This window comes from Oncorhynchus gorbuscha, linkage group LG25 (genome assembly GCF_021184085.1).
Source record: "Oncorhynchus gorbuscha isolate QuinsamMale2020 ecotype Even-year linkage group LG25, OgorEven_v1.0, whole genome shotgun sequence".
NCBI lineage: Eukaryota > Metazoa > Chordata > Actinopteri > Salmoniformes > Salmonidae > Oncorhynchus > Oncorhynchus gorbuscha.
The window spans coordinates 27367503-27386659 of NC_060197.1; the positions used below are offsets into that span (position 1 = coordinate 27367503).

Genomic DNA, 19157 nt, shown 5'->3' on the forward strand with positions numbered 1-19157 from the left:
CTCACTCAATGACGCTCAGCTCACTCACCGACGATGGCCGATGCGCTCGTGCCAAAAGCTCTCTCTTGTCTTACTTGGTCAAAAAAATGCTGTTCGTTCAATAACTTGGTAGCTTACAGACAGAATAGTCTTCTCTTTTTAGCAGGATCCATTTGCTTTCCAACCTGTATTTTCGAAAGGCCTGTTTTAGCTGCATGACTGACAAATTTGCCGCGTGTTCCCGACTGTAGGCATGCTTCTTGATTGGGCTACACACAATCCACAGCTAGGAAATTGTGTTAAATAAACTATTAATCATCAGTGGCTAATTATAGGCCTACTACATGTGTAATATTCGTAATAATTTCATGTATTTCTTAACAGACAGCAGTAGTTATATAACTGGCAAATGTATTTCAATTTATCATGGGTGTTGCGGCACCCCCAGAACCCTTCGCGCCGCTATGATTCTATAAGGAAATAAATTATGAAGTGCAACGCTGGGGAGATGAAAGTTGCAGGCTCATGTATATCAGAGTAGTGAGAGAGGGATCATAGGAAGTTAATCTCATTGTAGTTCTGTGCGAGATACTGGCGCGCTTCTCTCTCTCCCCACAGCAATGTCCAAGCGTTGGTCTATAAAGGCTACAAAATTGCGCAAAAGCATTAACCCAGGCACATTACGTTTTTTAGGGGCCAGCCAGGAGTATTAGAGTCAACTTGGTCTCATTTAAATTTTTTACATTGGAAACAGTGGAAATAATTGTTCATTCCACGAGAGGTACTGGATCCTGGCAAATGGGTTCAGGAACGAAACAGTCCCAAATTGAGAGGTGCCGGATGCTGTTCCGGTAGGATCAGTCTCAAATTAAGCACTGGTCTAGCCTATTACCAGTGGTGGAATATCCTATGAAGTGGTGTTAGATCAATCCGCACATGCTCAGAACTTCTTTCGTTCCATCTGCAGGTGGAGCTTCCGAGTTGGTGGGAAAAGGACGTTCCAACTCTGACGTCACCCCATTGATGTTGACATATAGAACGGTTAGGGTTAGGTAAGGGTTACGATAAGGTTAGGGTAAGGTATTGATTAAGGCTAGGGTTTAGGGTAGGGATGTCCCAAGAATCCCGGATAGCAGTAACATTCAGTTAGGGTTAGGGTGACAGTATCATGCTGTGTAAAATGGCTGTTCTTGGGCGCGAGAAACCAGCGATATCTAGGCTATTACAACCTAGGCTACCGCAAAGGGATACTCTGCCGCGTGCGTATGTTTTGTGGTTTGCGCTACACGTCGACGACCTGTGTGTATGTGTGTGGGTGGGGGGTGGGGGATTCTAGTCTAATCCATCCTATAAAAATGCATTTTCTTCAGCGTTAGTTAAGTGAAACTTTATCCGTTGTGATAAGCCTATGTATAGCTTACGGGCGCAACATCGCATTCTGATCGATAAAACCAGTGAGGCTTTGGCCTATGGCCAGAATGAAATAGAACACTGAATTAATGTTAACAGTGAATTAGGTGATAGCCTATGTGAATGAATGACCTTTTTTAAACAGTGAACGTAGCCTATATTATAACATAGCATAGGCTGTGACTGTGGCATAGCCTACAAAGTCAGATAATTATGTGAATGAATGGATGATGACACACCAAAACGCTATCGTAAGGAAACTGTCTGGAGAAAGAACGAGTGAGGCGAGAGTATAAAGCCGGGGAGGAATCACTGCAGTGCAGCAGAACTGTCAGTCAAGATACCGGGTATCGAAGGAGGCACACAGCCGGGAGGAGCGAAGCGCCGCGCCATAACCAGACCTTAACATAGGACAGTCAGTTCCCCAACCATTCCCCGTACAAATTCCAAACATCACCAAGTGCCCTTTATATATTTTGACGCATCAAAGCTCATGTGTCCTCATATGAACGTGTCTTATCCGTTCTGTAAAGACGTGTCATTTCAGTCATCCAAGAAGAGGGTCTGGCGCAGCTCCCGCTGCAGGTGCACTGGTGCAGGCCGGGTTGTTTGGGGTGAGCTTCAAAGGGCTCCATTAGCCTACCGGTTCAGAAATACCCTTACGCAAGCCCACCCTCCCCGTCCCACTCAAACACACGTGTAGAATTTCGCTGGAACAATGAGAGGAATGTTGAGGTTTTTAAAAGAATTTGACCGTGTGCCTCTCTTGTCTCTATCCGCCTATCACACTAGAATGGCGTAGCGCCTCAGCCAATGTGAACGCTATGTGGACCACCCCGGCCCCTGAATCTGAATGCATCCACTACGGCCCATTATAAATAGGCTAAATGTTTTCCTGCAACCCTTGGTCATGCAGAAACGCTCAGGGTTGCAGCAGAAACACTCCCCGTCTTTTTTCTTTCCATATTTATAAACGCATCATATCCCATTTATATTATTTCTGAGGTTACAGTTCTTTGAGGCCAGTTGCATGCATTGTTCGTCTCCAAAAATGGTTTGCGAGACTAAAATAGTTGCGGATGAACACGATGCCATACAAGGGACCAAAAAAGATTCTATTATCGTTTCCTCCTCGCAAATGTGGACTTCTTCCACACCGGCACCGAATCCGATCGAGGAAAATGATGTGAGGAAAGATACGGTTTTTATCCGTGAGTTTGAGCGCACGGACCATGTGGAAGTGCGCCGCATCTTTTACGAGGGGATCATGGAGAGAATCCCCAACACCGCATTCAGAGGCATATTACAGCAAAGTCAAACCCAATTCTTATATGTTCTTCTGACACGTAAGTGACAAGATTTCCAATATACTTAACGATTTACTGACCTGAAATTCGTTAAAAGTTGCCATTACCCATTGAAAAACTATTTTCATTTTACCCATGTATTTACAAATTATTCTTGTCAAAGACATTATGAATAACCCATCCATACTAACACATGAAAACCAATTATTGTAATAAAAAAAAAATATATATATATATATATATATATATTTTTTTTAAGTTAGAAGTGAGTTGAAATGAAGTTGAAGGAAAGCCATAATCTGTTGGAGCATCGAAATGTCAATTGATAATTCGTTGACCTCTTTTCTTTCTTTTTAAAGTGCTTTATTCATTTAATGGCACAAATACATGCTATGTGAAACTTTCATCAAGAGGAAAAGGATTTCATATTATACAAATTCAATAACAACAAATACATTGAATAATCGTCGATTTCTTCTCGAGTTCGTGTGTGGATGTGTGTTGGATCTTTGATACCGGCATGTAGCGTAGCTCATGTGCAGCACCGCATCAAACCGCAACACAAAGGCATGGTTAAAACGCATGGTGCATGTAGCGGGTGGGCCTGTTTGGTGTGCATGTAAGGAGGCAATGATGTCAGTTGCCGGTTAGGTTGGATGCATTAATTAATTAATAGAATGTGAGGATTGGCCCACAGTGTGCGCTAGCGTGCACCAATTGCACCCTATCACCAGTTTCCATCATCATAGGCTACACACATGTGTTATACTGTGCCTGCAGGCAGTGCGATAATGCACCACCACCACTAGCCATGTGTGCATGTTGGCATTGTTTATAATTAATTAGTGGAGATGTTAATTTCGTAAATCTCCCCATGTATGATATGCATGAAGGTTCTTATGGCACACTTGATCCATATGGTCAGACGCATTACACATCGCTTAGTCTATGATGTGAATGAATGGCATTACGCACCAAATTTCGAATAACAATTCACCACAACATGTGTTACGCTATATATATTCCATAATCATTATTGTCATTTAAATGTACACCATCTAAAACAATACTTTTTTTTTTACACCTCATGCCTTTGTCTGTGCCGTGGTAAGTGACCATAATGACCAACAAAACATCTCACATAAGCCTATTTCACTGTTGACATTTTGTCTGGAAATGTGTGTATAATTTTTTTTTTAACCTTTATTTAAAGTTCTTTATTATGAATATGACGCTATAATTTAGGACCACGTCGCTACAATGTAGCCTAATGTCTATGTTGACAGTAAACACGCCATGTCGTGGTGCAATGGAGTGAAAGATGTTTGCATGGCAGACCAGACGACAACATAATGCTGCTGCACAAGCCTGTCTGTGTGGCGGGTCCACTCTGGCGCTTCCGTGCGGCCAAACCAGAGAAATAGGCTACTTTCAAAAACCACTGACTGTAAATGGACCAGAGATGATATTGATAGGCTGTGTAGAATATCTGTTTGCATCGAGTCAAATAAATACATAGACTCAACATAGGATGTCATGTGATGTTTGCCCGTCGGTTGTCAATCGCTTTCTCTACAGTAAACAAAATGTGTGATATTAGGGACTGATCTTCGTTATTTTTAAAGCAACTTATTTTTTGGAATGTCACTGTTTGGTTATATAATATATATTATGTGTGTGACTTCCGCCAAAATCCAACATTTGATTCTCTTTTCTGACAGGTATCGTTTATTTTTCTTCCTTATCTCCATAGTAATGTGCTTTGTTGTGAGCAAATCCCTCACGCTGACCAGCTGTGCGCCGTTCGTTCTCATGGCCGCGCGCTACTTCTACAGCAGCAAAGTTATCCACAACTATCTGGCCTGCGCGCTCCGAACTGACATGGCGGACATCGAGGAGTATTACATGAAACCCACAGGTAAGAGGGCTAGTGGGAGATTGGACACAAAACAGAAACTATATATAATCTGTGGAAATGTATGGTCTGTTGTCTTTGTCAGCATATAAAGTTCATCCACAGACATTAAGCTTTTAGTGAATTATGGGATTTAAAAAAAATTATGGGATACAAAACATAGCCCTATGCAAATATGGAATCACAGACCCTTTGAAAGTATCCAAATGACACCCCCCCCCCACACACACACACACATGCACACAAAGTATAGTCTCTCTCAGTGTCATAGGCTCTCCCTGCCTGTATTAAGCACAGCAGGAGTTGGATAGTGACAGCATGTCTGCATTCCAAATGGCACTCTATGCCCGACACAGCACACTAACTGATCAAAACTAGTGCACTATGTAGGGAATAGGGTGCCATTTGGGATGTGACCTGTGTGTTCAGAAACAGAGGCAGTCTGCCTGCCTATTAAGTATGCGGGGCGACTCGCTCCGCTCTACCTAGTTACAGAGGGAGCCAGGGCACACCATGCTACTGGGCCTATTGATTCTGAGATGGAAACTGCTGATACACTTTCTGCAGCAGTCTGTCCACTCTGTGTCGGCCAAGCCTCATTGGAGTCATTTCCTCAACTATATTCCCTAACTAGGAAAATCAATCACTCTCTTATGATCCTCTTATCCATTCTGATAAGAGGAATTGAGCTGTGACCACACTTCCTCCGGGTTCCGTTCCAAAACGCTGGGCAATAATCAAATCAAACCTTTTTCTCTCTCTAAAACACACACACACGCACACACACACACACACACACACACACACACACACACACACACACACACACACACACACACACACACACACACACACACACACACACACACACACACACACACACACACACACACTTCCATCCACCCAACATTTTGGGGTCAGTCGGACCCTATTTGCGAAGCTACTTAAGGGCAGGTGTTCGTTAAGCCCATCATTGATTCTTGTCTTTGTCTCTCACTTTGTGTCCGGCAGCTACAGTTATCCACTGTGTGTGTGTGTGTGGGTGTGTGTGTGTGTGTAGGAGTCACACAGGATATTAATGGGATTAACCGCTGCAGGTCTTTGTATGTGTGAGCGTGTGGGTCTGTCAGAGAGAGTCTGTGTGTGTGTGTGTGTGTGTGTGTGTGTGTGTGTGTGTGTGTGTGTGTGTGTGTGTGTGTGTGTGTGTGTGTGTGTGTGTGTGTGTGTGTGTGTGTGTGTGTGTGTGTGTGTGTGTGTGTGTGTGTGTGTGTGTGTGTGTGTGTGAGCGAGCGAGAGAGAAAGAGAGAGGGAAAGAGCAGGCGTCATATGATAGTAAGAGTGCGATGATTTACAGTGGCCTCCACCCTTTCACGTTCCTGCCATGGGCAGTGTGTGTGTATGTGCCAGTAGTCAGTGAGTCATACAGTGCAGGGTGAGAAGGCCAGTCACTGACACGATGAGCAGCAACACGGTTATGTCTACCGCCCTCAACTAGCCAGGAAAAAGATACATACGGTTATCTCTTCTTCAGTGTGTGTGTGTGTGTGCGTTTATTCATCCCACAGTCACTAAAGGCCAGCTGTTCCTTCAGTCCTCTGCTCAGATCATAGGTGTGTGTGTGTGCATAGGACTTACCAGGAACAATAGGGGCATTTTGTGGGGGGGTGACTAGGGATTCTTAACAACAAAAGAACCAGGACATTCATTCTACCAGCATGAGTTCTCCCTGAAATCCCTTTGGTACTATCAACCAATCAATACATTCTGTTTCATTAACCGACCAATCAATCCACTTTACTGAATCATCTGGCCTGTACATATACACCACTGTGCTGTTGTCTATACCAAGCATACACAATTAACAGTAACAAGGCCTTATAGGATGTTATACAAGACATATTGATCGGTGTGAATCAAGGGGCCAGGGTTCCGGTCTGGAAGCACGGTTTCTACCTCTACGCGTGTGAAGTTGGGCCGTGTAAACAGGCTGCAACCCGGATATAGACGGTCCATGAATCGGCGTATGCGAACTTGAGTACATTATGTTGAAAACAGCGGTCGGACGGACATCTTGGATGCGGTCTCCAGTTCTTTTATACCTCAATGGCGTGAATAGGCACAAGGCAAATCCAAGCTCCTTGACCTACTGCACAACAGGACAGTATAAAGCTGGGGTCCAATCCCAAATGTTAACCTATTGCCGTTGGGCTCTGGTCAAAAGTAGTGCACTATGTAGGGGATAGGGAGCCATTTGGGACGCATCCGAAGGGATAAGTAGGTGGGCCAATGTGTCTCCACACTACAGTCACCTGGATCCATCCTGAGCCCCAGTGCAGTGATGACACTGGCCAGATGGGTTGTTATCAGCATATCTGAGTCTGGCCACGGAGTGTGGGCACGTGTGTGTGGTGATAGGGGTTGCCGGGTAGAGTACAGACAAAGGTGAGGTAGTTACACACAGTAGATACATGTTGCACCTATCTTTCCACTCCCTTTCTTCCTCCTGTCCCTGTTGAGAGAGAGAGAATTCTTTATTCTCCATCCACTGAATTTATGTTCTATAAATGTCATAGCAAATTTCAGTAAGCGTCTTATTCATTCATAATACAATGACGCAACCAAACACACGTCAATAGCACAGAACCGCTCCTCAAAAAACATGTTTTTTGTTGTAGCTCTGTTTGCTACAGTCTGAGACTGCTATCGTTGAAGTCGTTTGTGCTGACGAGGGGCGTTGTACAAAACAAAGTCATCAGCGATTGGATCGTCTCTAACCAATCAGACTATCAAAGCCAATGACACATTTTCAAACTACAGTGTGTTCTGACTCTGGCCCAACCCATCGGTTTGTGGACCAATCAGACGGCCCCGAATGTGTTCGCATTCGCTGAATGGTCAGAGAGGTTCTCAGATCCAGACTCATCGTGGAGAAGAAACTAACGTCCACGGGCGTGGCGTGTACGCGGGGTGGCGTAGCATTTGGCCGGAGCAAGGAGTCTGTAGCTAGGCAACAATGGACCCACACCAGAAGCAAAATAAGATGTTAACAACATTATCGTTTCTGAACACTATAGTTAGTCACTCCCAGGTGACCAATACAATCTTTAATGGATGTCCAATAATGTGGTCCGATCTTTAATGGATGACCAATAATGTGGTCCGATCTTTAAGAATATGCGGGTGAGACTCGCAGACAATAGCACTTCTTCCTCTGCCTTATGCCACATTATCTTCGAGGTTCATAAAAAATGGTTTGGGGTAGAGCTTTAAAGGAAGAGGAGGGGGGAAGGGGCTTTTTATGATCCCTCCTAGCCTCTGACCCTAGGATTGAGAGGACCTAAATTGGACAAGTACACACACACACACACACACACACACACACACACACACACACACACACACACACACACACACACACACACACACACACACACACACACACACACACACACACACACACACACACACACACACACACACACACACACACACACACACACACACACACACACACACACACACACATTAGCCCGGGCAGGGTAGTTAAATTAATGGGAAAAGGCCTGTGCTGCAGCCCCTTTAAGTGATTAATGCTCCTACATGGCTCCTCTCAGAGCTAATGGAGCTGTAACGGAGAACGAGTGCAGGCTGGGTGTGTGTGTGTGTGTGTGTGTGTGTGTGTGTGTGTGTGTGTGTGTGTGTGTGTGTGTGTGTGTGTGTGTGTGTGTGTGTGTGTGTGTGTGTGTGTGTAGTTGGTTGTAACGTACAAGGGGCAGGAAGTATTATGTATGACTGGACACAGGTAGATATGGTGGAGCTTGTTGGTCTTGAGATCTGTTTGTTTGGGCATGTGCTGTGTGTGCCCGTACACCTTCATGTGTGTAAACATGTGTGTGTGAATGTGTGTATGTAAGCATGTGTATGCCCCTGGTCTCCTTGTCCGAGTCTCATCTGTCAGGGTGTGGTATAGATGTCAGGCAGATCCATATTCCCAACATGCACTCTGTTCCCAGAGGAGGGAGCATTCCACGTGGGGGGAGGGGTCTGTGACTTGGGGAGTGAGGAGGCCACGCACTGCAGATATCACACCTCACACTGCTCTCCCACACACACACACACACACACACACACACACACACACACACACACACACACACACACACACACACACACACACACACACACACACACACACACACACACACACACACACACACACACACACACACACACACACACAGGCACGGGCACGTGCACGCTTAGGGATGATCTGTAACGATCATGAACGCACACACACTTTCAGAGGACACAAGCTGTTAATGAGCCTTTGTTTCATCTTAGACACACGCACAGTCAGGGTGTGCGCCGTCTAGACTCAACGCTTATCAACTGAATTACCCTCATATGTTTCAACGGAAAGGATAGACACTAATCTTGTTAAGCACAATAAAAAGGGAGGGGGTTCATAGTCGTGTCATAACGCCATATTTAACTGTCTCCAACCCAATGCACATGCATGGCAGGTAGCATATTCTTGTCCTTTAGCAGTTAAAAGAGAAAAGGCCGTCAAAATAAATCCTGAGTAACAAATCTGTACGTTTAGAGCGCGTTAGCTCTCTCTCCTTCCTTACCGCCATGAGATTTTATCTGCATCTTTCAAGTCGACCCACCCCTCCCCCTTTTGGTCGGTGGTAGAGTCCTCTTAGCCTGGTTAAATCCAAGACCCCCCCCCGCGCTCATCTTGGTCTGGCCCGGGTCTATGATAGATCAGCTCCCTTGTCTAACCCCAACCCCTCCCTGTTGCCCCCTCCCCGTCTACCAATACAGGAGGACTGAAGACAAATGAATGTCCAACATGCTCTATGATCCTGCTCTCTAGTCTAGTCTATCTCTCATTCTCGTTCTACATATCTGACTCTTAACCAGCAGATCCCTTCGTCTCATAGCCCCTGCTTCCCAAAGGAGGGGGAGAGGGAGAAGAAGGAAGAGAAGGCTCGCTTCGGAGATTCTCCGACCGACCTTTCTCTCGTTACGGCGTCAGACACAGGACATGAGTGTATGTCACTGTCTCAGGCACACACACACACACACACACACACACACACACACACACACACACACACACACACACACACACACACACACACACACACACACACACACACACACACACACACACACACACACACACACACACACACACACACACACACACACACACAGAGCTACGGCTGGCGTGCCTGGTTGTCCCGTCCCGTGCTGACTGTTGGCACAGGCCCTGCTCAGACAGATGGTGACGGCTTCAGTTTCAGAGGCGTGGCCGTCCCTTCACCCCCCCCCTACCTTCCCCCTTCCTCTTTGTAGCCCCCTAGAGACAAGGCCTCTGGGTAACTAACTGCACGCCTCACATCATGCTCTCTTCTGAGATAAAGCACTGGAAACTAAAGTCTGATTTTGAATCAGCTATCACATCGTGAGTATAAGGTCAAATACCACCACACTGTTAGATTTCTGGGGAAAAATTACATGCAACCTACCCTTTAACAAAAATGAAAGACGCTGACACGGGACACCGTACCTTGAGTGAATCTGCCCCTTCCAAAGTGTAACTATTCCAAAAGACGCCTCATACATTCTCCTGCGTTGGGACAACAGACAAGGAAGAGTCAACACAAGAAGTCATTGTCTGACCCACTCTGAACCCTGCACACACAATATGACCAAGGTCAAATGGGAAAAATGTCCCGGCCCACCATTCACTCTGCTTGCAGATCTAGCTGCCTGCTACTGCCTCCCCAGCTGTGATGCCCACATGTCATGGAGTGTGTGTCTGGATCAGCAGGCTTGTTACCGCGGCGACCCTGCCGCAGGACATCTGACAGTTGTTTTATTCAATCAAACACTAATCCAATGAATCCCACAGGGCCCTTTAAATCCCTCATAACGTTGGCTTCCAGCACATTCGCATCGTTTCACCACTCGCCCCATGACGCGATGTGTTGGAGAGAGTGTGCTTGTGTGTCTGGTATGTGCGTGTGTGCGAGTATCAGATTGTGTGTGTCGGTGACCCTTTGGAAGATGGACACACAGGTTTTACAGTCACCAGTCAGTCAGTCAGTCCCAGAAAAGGCAGAATATTCTCTGTGCTGTACTTGACTACAAGGACATGTCACCAATACCCCTGACATTGAAAAAAATGCTATTTTCAGCAACAGTTTACTGTTGCATCCGTGCAACACATTTTGCCTGCTGGAGGAAAGAGAAAAGGTTGTCTGTTTTCACCTTGTAGTTCTTGGAGGGGTTTGCAAATCCAACATCAAGTTGGGGAGACGGTTTATCAGAATGAGGATATAGTAAGCCGGTCTTCTTTACAACGACTTGTCCAGCGTCGTCCCAACACGGTCCTGTACCGACCCCTTTTACACTGTAGATACCGTAGCTCTGACTCACGGACGACAGCACTGTACTCTCACGTTACAACAGAGGCCGACAGGGAATCTTTGTACTCTCGTCGACGCAACTACTACCTGGCATGCTGACTCAGGTAAAAACACGGCAGGCACGGACTTAAGAATACGTTACGAAGTTGAGCAGAAAACATTTCAATACTTTATAAAACTGCTTTTACTGTGACTGAGACCAGGAGTTTTGTTTTCTTTCTCCCCCTGGTCAGGTTACATTGTGGACGAACGTTTCACTGTTGACATGTGTGTTTGTGTCCTTCCTTCTCTGTCCTGTGTGCCTGTCTTTGTCTGTCTCTCCCTGAGGGTCTAATCGCCCTAACGTTGAGGGACAGCTCGGGCCTACGACTGTACTTTTCATTATGAGCATCTCTCAGAGCAAATAATGCTATTAAGCAGTTAGCGCCAGCCTCTGTCGGCTTTTAATTTCACTCTGCCTTACCTCCCTCATTCTCCAGTTGATTCTCTCTCTCATGCTCTCCATCTCTCTGATACACTTCACTCCAGTCGCCAATGGAAACACCAGCCGCCGATATGTGACCGGAGTGTTTAGTGTGTAGAATCCCTCCTTCCTTACTTCCTTTTAATAGATCCATCCAGTTAGTGGGTTTGACAAGGCCATAACTGGCATATCTTACCAACAGGACAGACTCTCTCATACAGCTCTATAATGTGTGTGCCGGGGCCATGCGAATATTCCACCTCACTTTCTTGCACCCACATTAGTACTTGCTTTTTTCCCTTTCCTTGCCCTGATTCTGCTGACAGGGGCTATTTCGAGGAAAAAGGTCTACCTGCAATATGTGTCTGTTTTTTCCCCCCTCCTAACCTTAGTCTGTGAGTAGCTCTGCGTAGGAGCTATGCTGAATGACTCAAATGTAAATGATTACAGTGCTATGTTGTTGTCAAAGCAGCTAGCCTGTCCTTACCACAGGCATTACGCCGGTCTTAACAACACTCTTAGACAAAAAAAAAAAAGGCCATCTAGAACCTAAAAGGGTTCTTTGGTTGTCGCCATAGGAGAACTCTTTTGGGTTCCCGTGTGGAACCCTTTCCACAGAGGGTTCTACACGGAACCTCAAAAGGGTTCTACAAAAGGTTCTCCTATGGGGACAGCCAAGAGTGAACCATCCTCATGTTTGCCATCTTAACTGCATCACATGGTCGTGTTACTTGACAGAAGCCATTGTAAAGCAACCTCTAATTGCTCTGTAATCTGAACTCATTAACACCAGTCCGTAATTGATGAGATATCCCTATACACATGAGCAGTGGTGCCGGGTTAAAGCCACAATCTGCCGTTTCACAAGCCCAGGTTGCCACCTTGTAGGCATATTTCATTCAAATGGCCTTTGAACAGTAGGAAATATTGCAGATTGTGGCTTTAATGATTGTTGTACTGGCCATAGTTAGGGGATGGGAGTCCACTCTATATTTGATCCACCCAGCCAGAGGCTCTGAGGTCTGTGATGTGTGATGAATGACATGTTAATGTTAGCTGGCCTGCAATGAGCTCTGTGCAGCTCTGCTGACTTCAATGCAGCTCTGCTCACTTCTTATTGCGTCAGTCCTTCACTGTGTCAACCAGTAGTCCAATAAGGACAGCCGTGGTCCGTGGGCAGTCATAGGTCCGGCTGCCACTCCCTTATTGCTTCAGCCCCTTCACATCAGGTCGTTTGGGGTTTAAATGTAAGGTATATATTCTGTCAGATTTGTGTTGGTGCTGTTGGCAGTGGTATGTGATATGTGTTGTGTTGGTGCTATTGGCAGTGGTATGTGTTGGTGCTGTTGGCCGTGGTATGTGATATGTGTTGTGTTGGTGCTGTTGGCAGTGGTATGTGATATGTGTTGTGTTGGTATAGTGTGTGTGTCTAACTGGGCTCTCTGGTCCTCCAGGCTCGTGTTTCTGGGTGGCAGTGCTGGAGGGTCAGGTGGTCGGCATCGTGGCGGCGCAGGGCCGGGAGGACGATAACACGGTGGAGCTGCGCCGCATGTCGGTGGACTCGCGCTTCCGCGGCAAGGGCATCGCCAAGGTGCTTGGGCGCCGCGTGCTGGAGTTCGCCGTGCACAACAACTACGCCGCCGTTGTCCTAGGAACCACCGCCGTCAAAATGGCCGCCCACAAGCTGTACGAGTCACTGGGCTTCCGGCGGACGGGCGGGAGCGAGGACTACATGCTGCCTGGCATGAGCGGCTCGCCGCTAGAGAGGCTCTTCTTTCAGATCCGTTACCAGCGTTACCGCCTGCAGCTCCGCGAGGAGTGAGAGGTGAGAGAGAGAGGGAGAGAGGGATGGAAAGAGAGAGCAACGACACCTCCTCCTCGAAGCAGAGCCCCTCGCCCGACGAGCCTCGACCAATTCCCCGATCAATCTTATACTCCTCTGACAACTTTATTTTGTATCAGTTACTTCTTCTTACTACTTACCACTACTATGTCTATTCATTATTTCTAAGTCATTAACTTATGGGTTTTTGTTTTATATTTTATATTTAGTGTTTTACTCCCCCCCCCCGCCTTTGAGTAAATTATTTTGTTTTGCCTATTTTCCCGTCCTTTCCTGTTCTAAGAAAAAATAATCCCTAACATATATCACCGTCCCATGCCTATTCAAATGACATCATCAATTGAGTGTTCCCGTTGCTTTTGATAGAAATTTGATTGCAATCAGTTTTTCGATCACCATAACAAAATCCCCCCCCCTTCCTCCCTTCCACCCTTCCTATACTAAAATCCCCTCCCACCCCCTTCAGAACACCAATCAGAGGCTTAATCAGGAGGGTGGCGTGTTCCGTAACATTCAGATAGAAATATATCACGTAGAACAGACATTGTCCTTTGCCATGGAAAACAGGCATTCGTGTCCGCCCTATACATGGCATTTCTATCTGAATAGTTTCTATCTCAAACGCATCCTGTCTCTCGTTATCCCGCCTAAGCCCTCTCCATTGTCACAACAACGTTTGTGCCCAAAAAGACCTGGACAAAAAGACAAAGTAGGTTGGCATTTCTCCAGCTCAACCCATATTGAAGCACAGCAAGGGTCATCAAGTGTACTGTACCAGCCCTGTGGAGAGACAGGAGGAACAGGCAGGACGTGTACTGTGGACACACGCTGTGGATCCTGCATAGGCAGGAAAACAAACACAAACAGGCTTGCGTCCCAAATGGCACCCTATTCCCTATATATTGCACTACTTTTAACAAAGGCCCATAGGGCTCTAGTCAAAAGTAGTACACAGTGTAAGAAAAAGGGTGTAATTTTAGATGCAGACACAGTGCATTTTCTGTTTCCTAAACCCTCCTGCTTTCTGCTTTCACTATTTCCTCCATCTTTGGTCACGTTCTCTTCCCCTCATTCAACACAGTGTCAGAATCTAATTCTATGATTCCATTCCACCTGCATGGGAACTATGAAGAGGGTCTCTCTGATTGGTTGGGAAGACGAGAGGGTAGTTCAGGCCAGGGGCACGTACCCATGCAGGGTGAATACTGTGCCAATGTTAATCATATTACTAATTTAATCATGGGGGTTTTCTAATGAGTAAATGATCTAATCTAATGAAACATTGAGTGTTACTGAGTTTTATGTGTAATTATCAATGGTTTACTAATTGAATCAAGATAAATTTGAACATTTTGAATATGTTTGGTATTTGATTGAGAAATTAGAGATGTTATTATTATTCACAACATTTGAGGGAAGCATTGCTACTTTGTAGTATGCACATTTTATGGATACTCCTACATGTACATAGTAACCGCAATCTAGTTTATATTTAAACCAGGTAACTGGGGGAAACTACTTGGGTAGACCTAATACATTATTCAAAATATTTGCGGACTTACAGTACATAGCTGGCTTAACAAAATGTATCTAAGCACAAATGTTTCAGTTTGAATTTAGACACAATACTATATCCAATTTACAGGTATATTTATATCCTTCTGTGTATGTATTAATGTGTATACAGTTGGAATACTCTGTACAGTATGTAGCTGACAAACCCAAAAGACGTCCCTCTCCCTCCCCTTCATAAAGATAACCACTCTCTCCATTTCCATCCTCCTATCAGAGACAGAACCAGCAGAGGGAGAGATACAACTTCTATGAGCCCAAGAGTTTGTCATACTTGTACAAAAATCAAGAAATTAAATGTAAAAAAAAAATATCATAAAAAAACACAGATTTAAAAAAAAAAAGTTGACAAAAAGATGTCATGAATTGTGCTGATCCTCCTTGCCTTGACTTCTACTCCCCCTTCTGACCCCCCATTCATAAATCTGACTGCAACCCTGGGCTAGACCCCCCCACCCCTCCCCTCTCTTCTCCCCACCCCATCTCTGCATGCGCCACAGTCTTGCTGCGCTGCTTTTATTCCATTTGAGCTTGTAACACATCCCCCCCCCCAAAAAAATGCCCCTATTGTGATGTCATCAAAGCAGTCTGGCCCCTCCCTGCAACGATGGTGGAGGATGCATAGGTGTGTGTGTTAAGTTTGTGTGTGTTGAGTGTCTGGTTGAGTGTTTGTGTGTTGAGCGTGTATGTGTGTGTTGAGTGAGTATCTGTGTGTGTGGTTGTGTGTGGAGGTAGGGTAGATGAAGAGGTGCATTAAACCCACTCACCGCAGCGCAGCACTGCCTTGATGACATCAAGCCTGCCAATTGTAAAATGCAAAAGCAATGCAAGTGTGGCATGCCTCTGTTCCTGGTGTGTGCGTATATACGTACGGTGCCTGCCCTGGAAAAATAATCGGAAAACGACATTAAAAAAAAGAAGATATTTTTTAGCTGAACATATAAACAAAAATGTGTGTTTCTTTGTCAGAGAAAAAAAACATTTTTTTTTTGCATGAGATGTCTTTGAATTAAAATGTCTTAGAGGATACATTGTACCACATGGCAAGCAGTGGAGATAAAACGTTTAGTTTTTGCATTAAGGTGATATTATCAATGGACTCTTTTTATCAAGGGAGGGGTGATATCATGCACAGTGAGAAGAATCCTATGGAGATGTCAAATAAAGCAGTGAGATCATGTTGATGTATCAGATGTTGGGTCATTCGACTAAATGTCTGCTGTATTATCAGAGGACTTCTCACTGTTCTGACACACCCCTCTTCCTCATTCAACCATGTGAATTGAGATGTGGAGGGCACAAAAAATGAACCAGTTAGCCCAGATTTTTTCTCCTTCTCCAATTTGACCTGGTCAAAAGTAGTGCACTATATAGGGAATAGGGTGCCATTCGGAATAGTGTCAAATTTGGGACGTACTAAATGATATAAATTATGATCAATCCCCCCATCTGAAAAATTCAGAACAGACATGGGTATAGTATTTTGGCGTGGATCCACCAGAATGTAGGAGGCAGAGGTTAAATGGTGAGGCTATAAGAGTGTACTTACTAAGAAGGTATGCCAGAGGAGGCTGGTGGGAGGAGCTGTAGGAGGACAGGCTCAATTGTAATGGCTGGAATGGAATAGATGAAACGGAGTCAAATGTGTGGTTCCCATATGTTTGATACCGTTCCAATAATTCCATTCCAGACATTACAATGAGCCCTTCCTCCTTAGCTCCTCCTCTGGTGTTCACTACAAGTGTACACTACATAGTAATGTAGTAAGTGGACTCATGTCTGCTAAAAGATGAATGTGAATTCTTATCAAACTGAGCCATGAATGCTGCTGTCGCCATTTCAATAATAATATACCCTCTCGTTAAGCATTGTGGGTAATCTCAGCCTAGGCTACTATTTGTGTTCTTGATAAAGGACGTAATATTATACCAAGACTCCGCAAAAGCCTTATGTACTGTAATAATTACATGCTGACATTCAAATATCCCACCAGCAATCTATATGGCTTAAGGTAGCGAATGATTCATTTCCTGTTTTAAGTTGTTAGAGAGGAACAGACAAACTACACTGATATGTCACTAGCCTACAATGCATTTTACTGTATTCTGTTTCGTAAAAGGGTCAAGCCTGTGTTTATATGGGGAATGCTATGCTATGCCCTGTTCGGTCTGGTCTTAGTACTTCTTGATTCTGGTAAAGCATACGCAGTATTAGAAAGTAGAAGAAATACTGTATGCAACCACCACCACTAGTGTGATTATGTAACTTAATAATACTATTCCATACCATTCCACTGAACCTCTGATGATGTACAATCCAAGAGATTTTTTTGTTTTTGTTTTACTTCTTTTCTTTTGGTTGAGAAAATAGGGAAATATTGTTAGTGTTGACTTGGGAACATAGGAGAATGTTCATGTATTGTTATCTGCAAAGGGTTTCAGACATGTGTGCTGCATCAGAACTAAACGCCTCTCTCATTGGAGCGCTCCTTTATCGAGTGCTTTCCAATCCAAAAACTATCATCCGATCACCTATATTGGCGGTGAAGAAACCATGCAGGCTCACAAAATACTCAATTTATACTTTATCGTAGTCCCTCCCACCTGGAAATACAAGTATGAGACAAAAATCCCTCAACGTCTGTCATCCAGATGTCAAGTTGAACACACACACACTATTGTAGAAGTATCGATATCAAAACCGCACAAATAGTATTCCTGTGAGTATAGGTGTTTTGTCCTGGGCGAGTGCAGATTTCAAAGGCCGTGGAGTTAGTTAATAGCAGACATGAATGTATATGGGTGCCGTTACTAAGGGTCTTTGTTGCGAGAAATTGTTAAAACATTTTTTTTCTTTTAAGAGAGAAAGGATTAAGACAAAAATGACAAAAAGCAGCTAATGGTTCTTCTATTGCTGAGAAAACCACAACATATGATGTTTAAGAGTGACTGTGTACATAGCTATATCTATTACTGTTGCTTTGATTTACAGTTTATATATATATATATATATATATATATATATATATATATATATATATAATTTCTGTTGAATTTCTGTTGATTTCATCAATGCTAATATAATGGACTTTGGAACTGTCTGTCTGAGAAGATGGCTGTCTTTGGAATGTTCCACCAAACGGGGGGGGGGGGGCATGCCACTGTGGCAGTTTACCTGGGGGGAACGGGACAAAATGGACTCTCCCTCTCTCTGTACTCCTCTGGTGAATTTATCACTCTGCTGTGGCTAACAGGATGACTAACTCTCCACTGTGGTCACAGGTACCAAGAACGCAGAAGCACTTGTAGCACAATTGTCTTTTTTTTTCTTCTCTTGAGTATGGATTTTTTTCTCTCCTCCTAGCCAATATCTACCCCTCTTGCTCATATACCGTATGTATCATAAGCCTATATACAAGACAACGTTATATAAAGAAATGCATTACTATGACCCGTGGCTATTTGTTGAAGTTTGCCAAAGGTGAAAGTTTTGTTGCATTTTTCTCTCAAACTGCTATGTTGTGTTCAAGAAGTGTCAACAAAATCCCGTATTTATCGGTATCATTTTGGAAACCCTGCTCACGTGCCATCTAATCAAGCAATAAAAACAAACAAACAATGAGATAACGAGATACAATCGTATAAATTATTTTATTAGTGCGAAATGCTGCATTGTTGTTATATCTCATATGCTGGCGACGGAGGGTCGGTTCGCCGTGACGTCACCGTTGGCATGACAACACATCACCGCTGACGGAATGTTGGGGCCTGAATAAGAGGTGTGATTGTATAATGATTATTTTTGTATTTTTTCTTTATAAGAGGTTTCAAATGTTTTTGTTTTGTTTCATTTTTTTTTTTACTTGAAGATGAATTCTACTGGTGTACCACTTGCATTGTTTGTACAGGTGTTATTGGGAGTATTGGGGGGAGAAAAGTCCCTCCCAGCAGAGAGGTGAAAGATGGCAGAGTTTCTGAAAGTGGTCTCTGTTATCTATCAGTCATATGAGCTTTATTTATCAGTCTAAATCTTGCTTCTGATTCTCTAGTAGTCAGGAGGAGTATCACAGTAACTCAACTACAGCCAGGGGGTTGTCACTACTACTGAGAATAAAAATCAATTAGCCCATATCAAAATTTAAAACGCAAGCTGAAAAAAACCTCAATGAAAATTTAGTGTGATTTCCATGAAAGCAATTCAACGTTTATTTGATATATACTATCAACAA

General features: G+C 44.3%; 1 protein-coding gene across 1 annotated transcript; it reads left to right on the top strand.

The window, feature by feature from the left end:
- The first annotated feature begins 1755 nt into the window (after positions 1–1755).
- LOC124013596 (N-acetylaspartate synthetase-like) lies at positions 1756–17967 on the top strand. The gene is made up of 3 exons (XM_046327913.1): positions 1756–2735; positions 4450–4614; positions 12969–17967. Exons 1-3 carry the CDS (start codon positions 2420–2422, stop codon positions 13334–13336), a joined length of 849 nt encoding a protein of 282 aa, XP_046183869.1. The 5' UTR covers positions 1756–2419; the 3' UTR covers positions 13337–17967.
- Positions 17968–19157: the final 1190 nt, after the last annotated feature.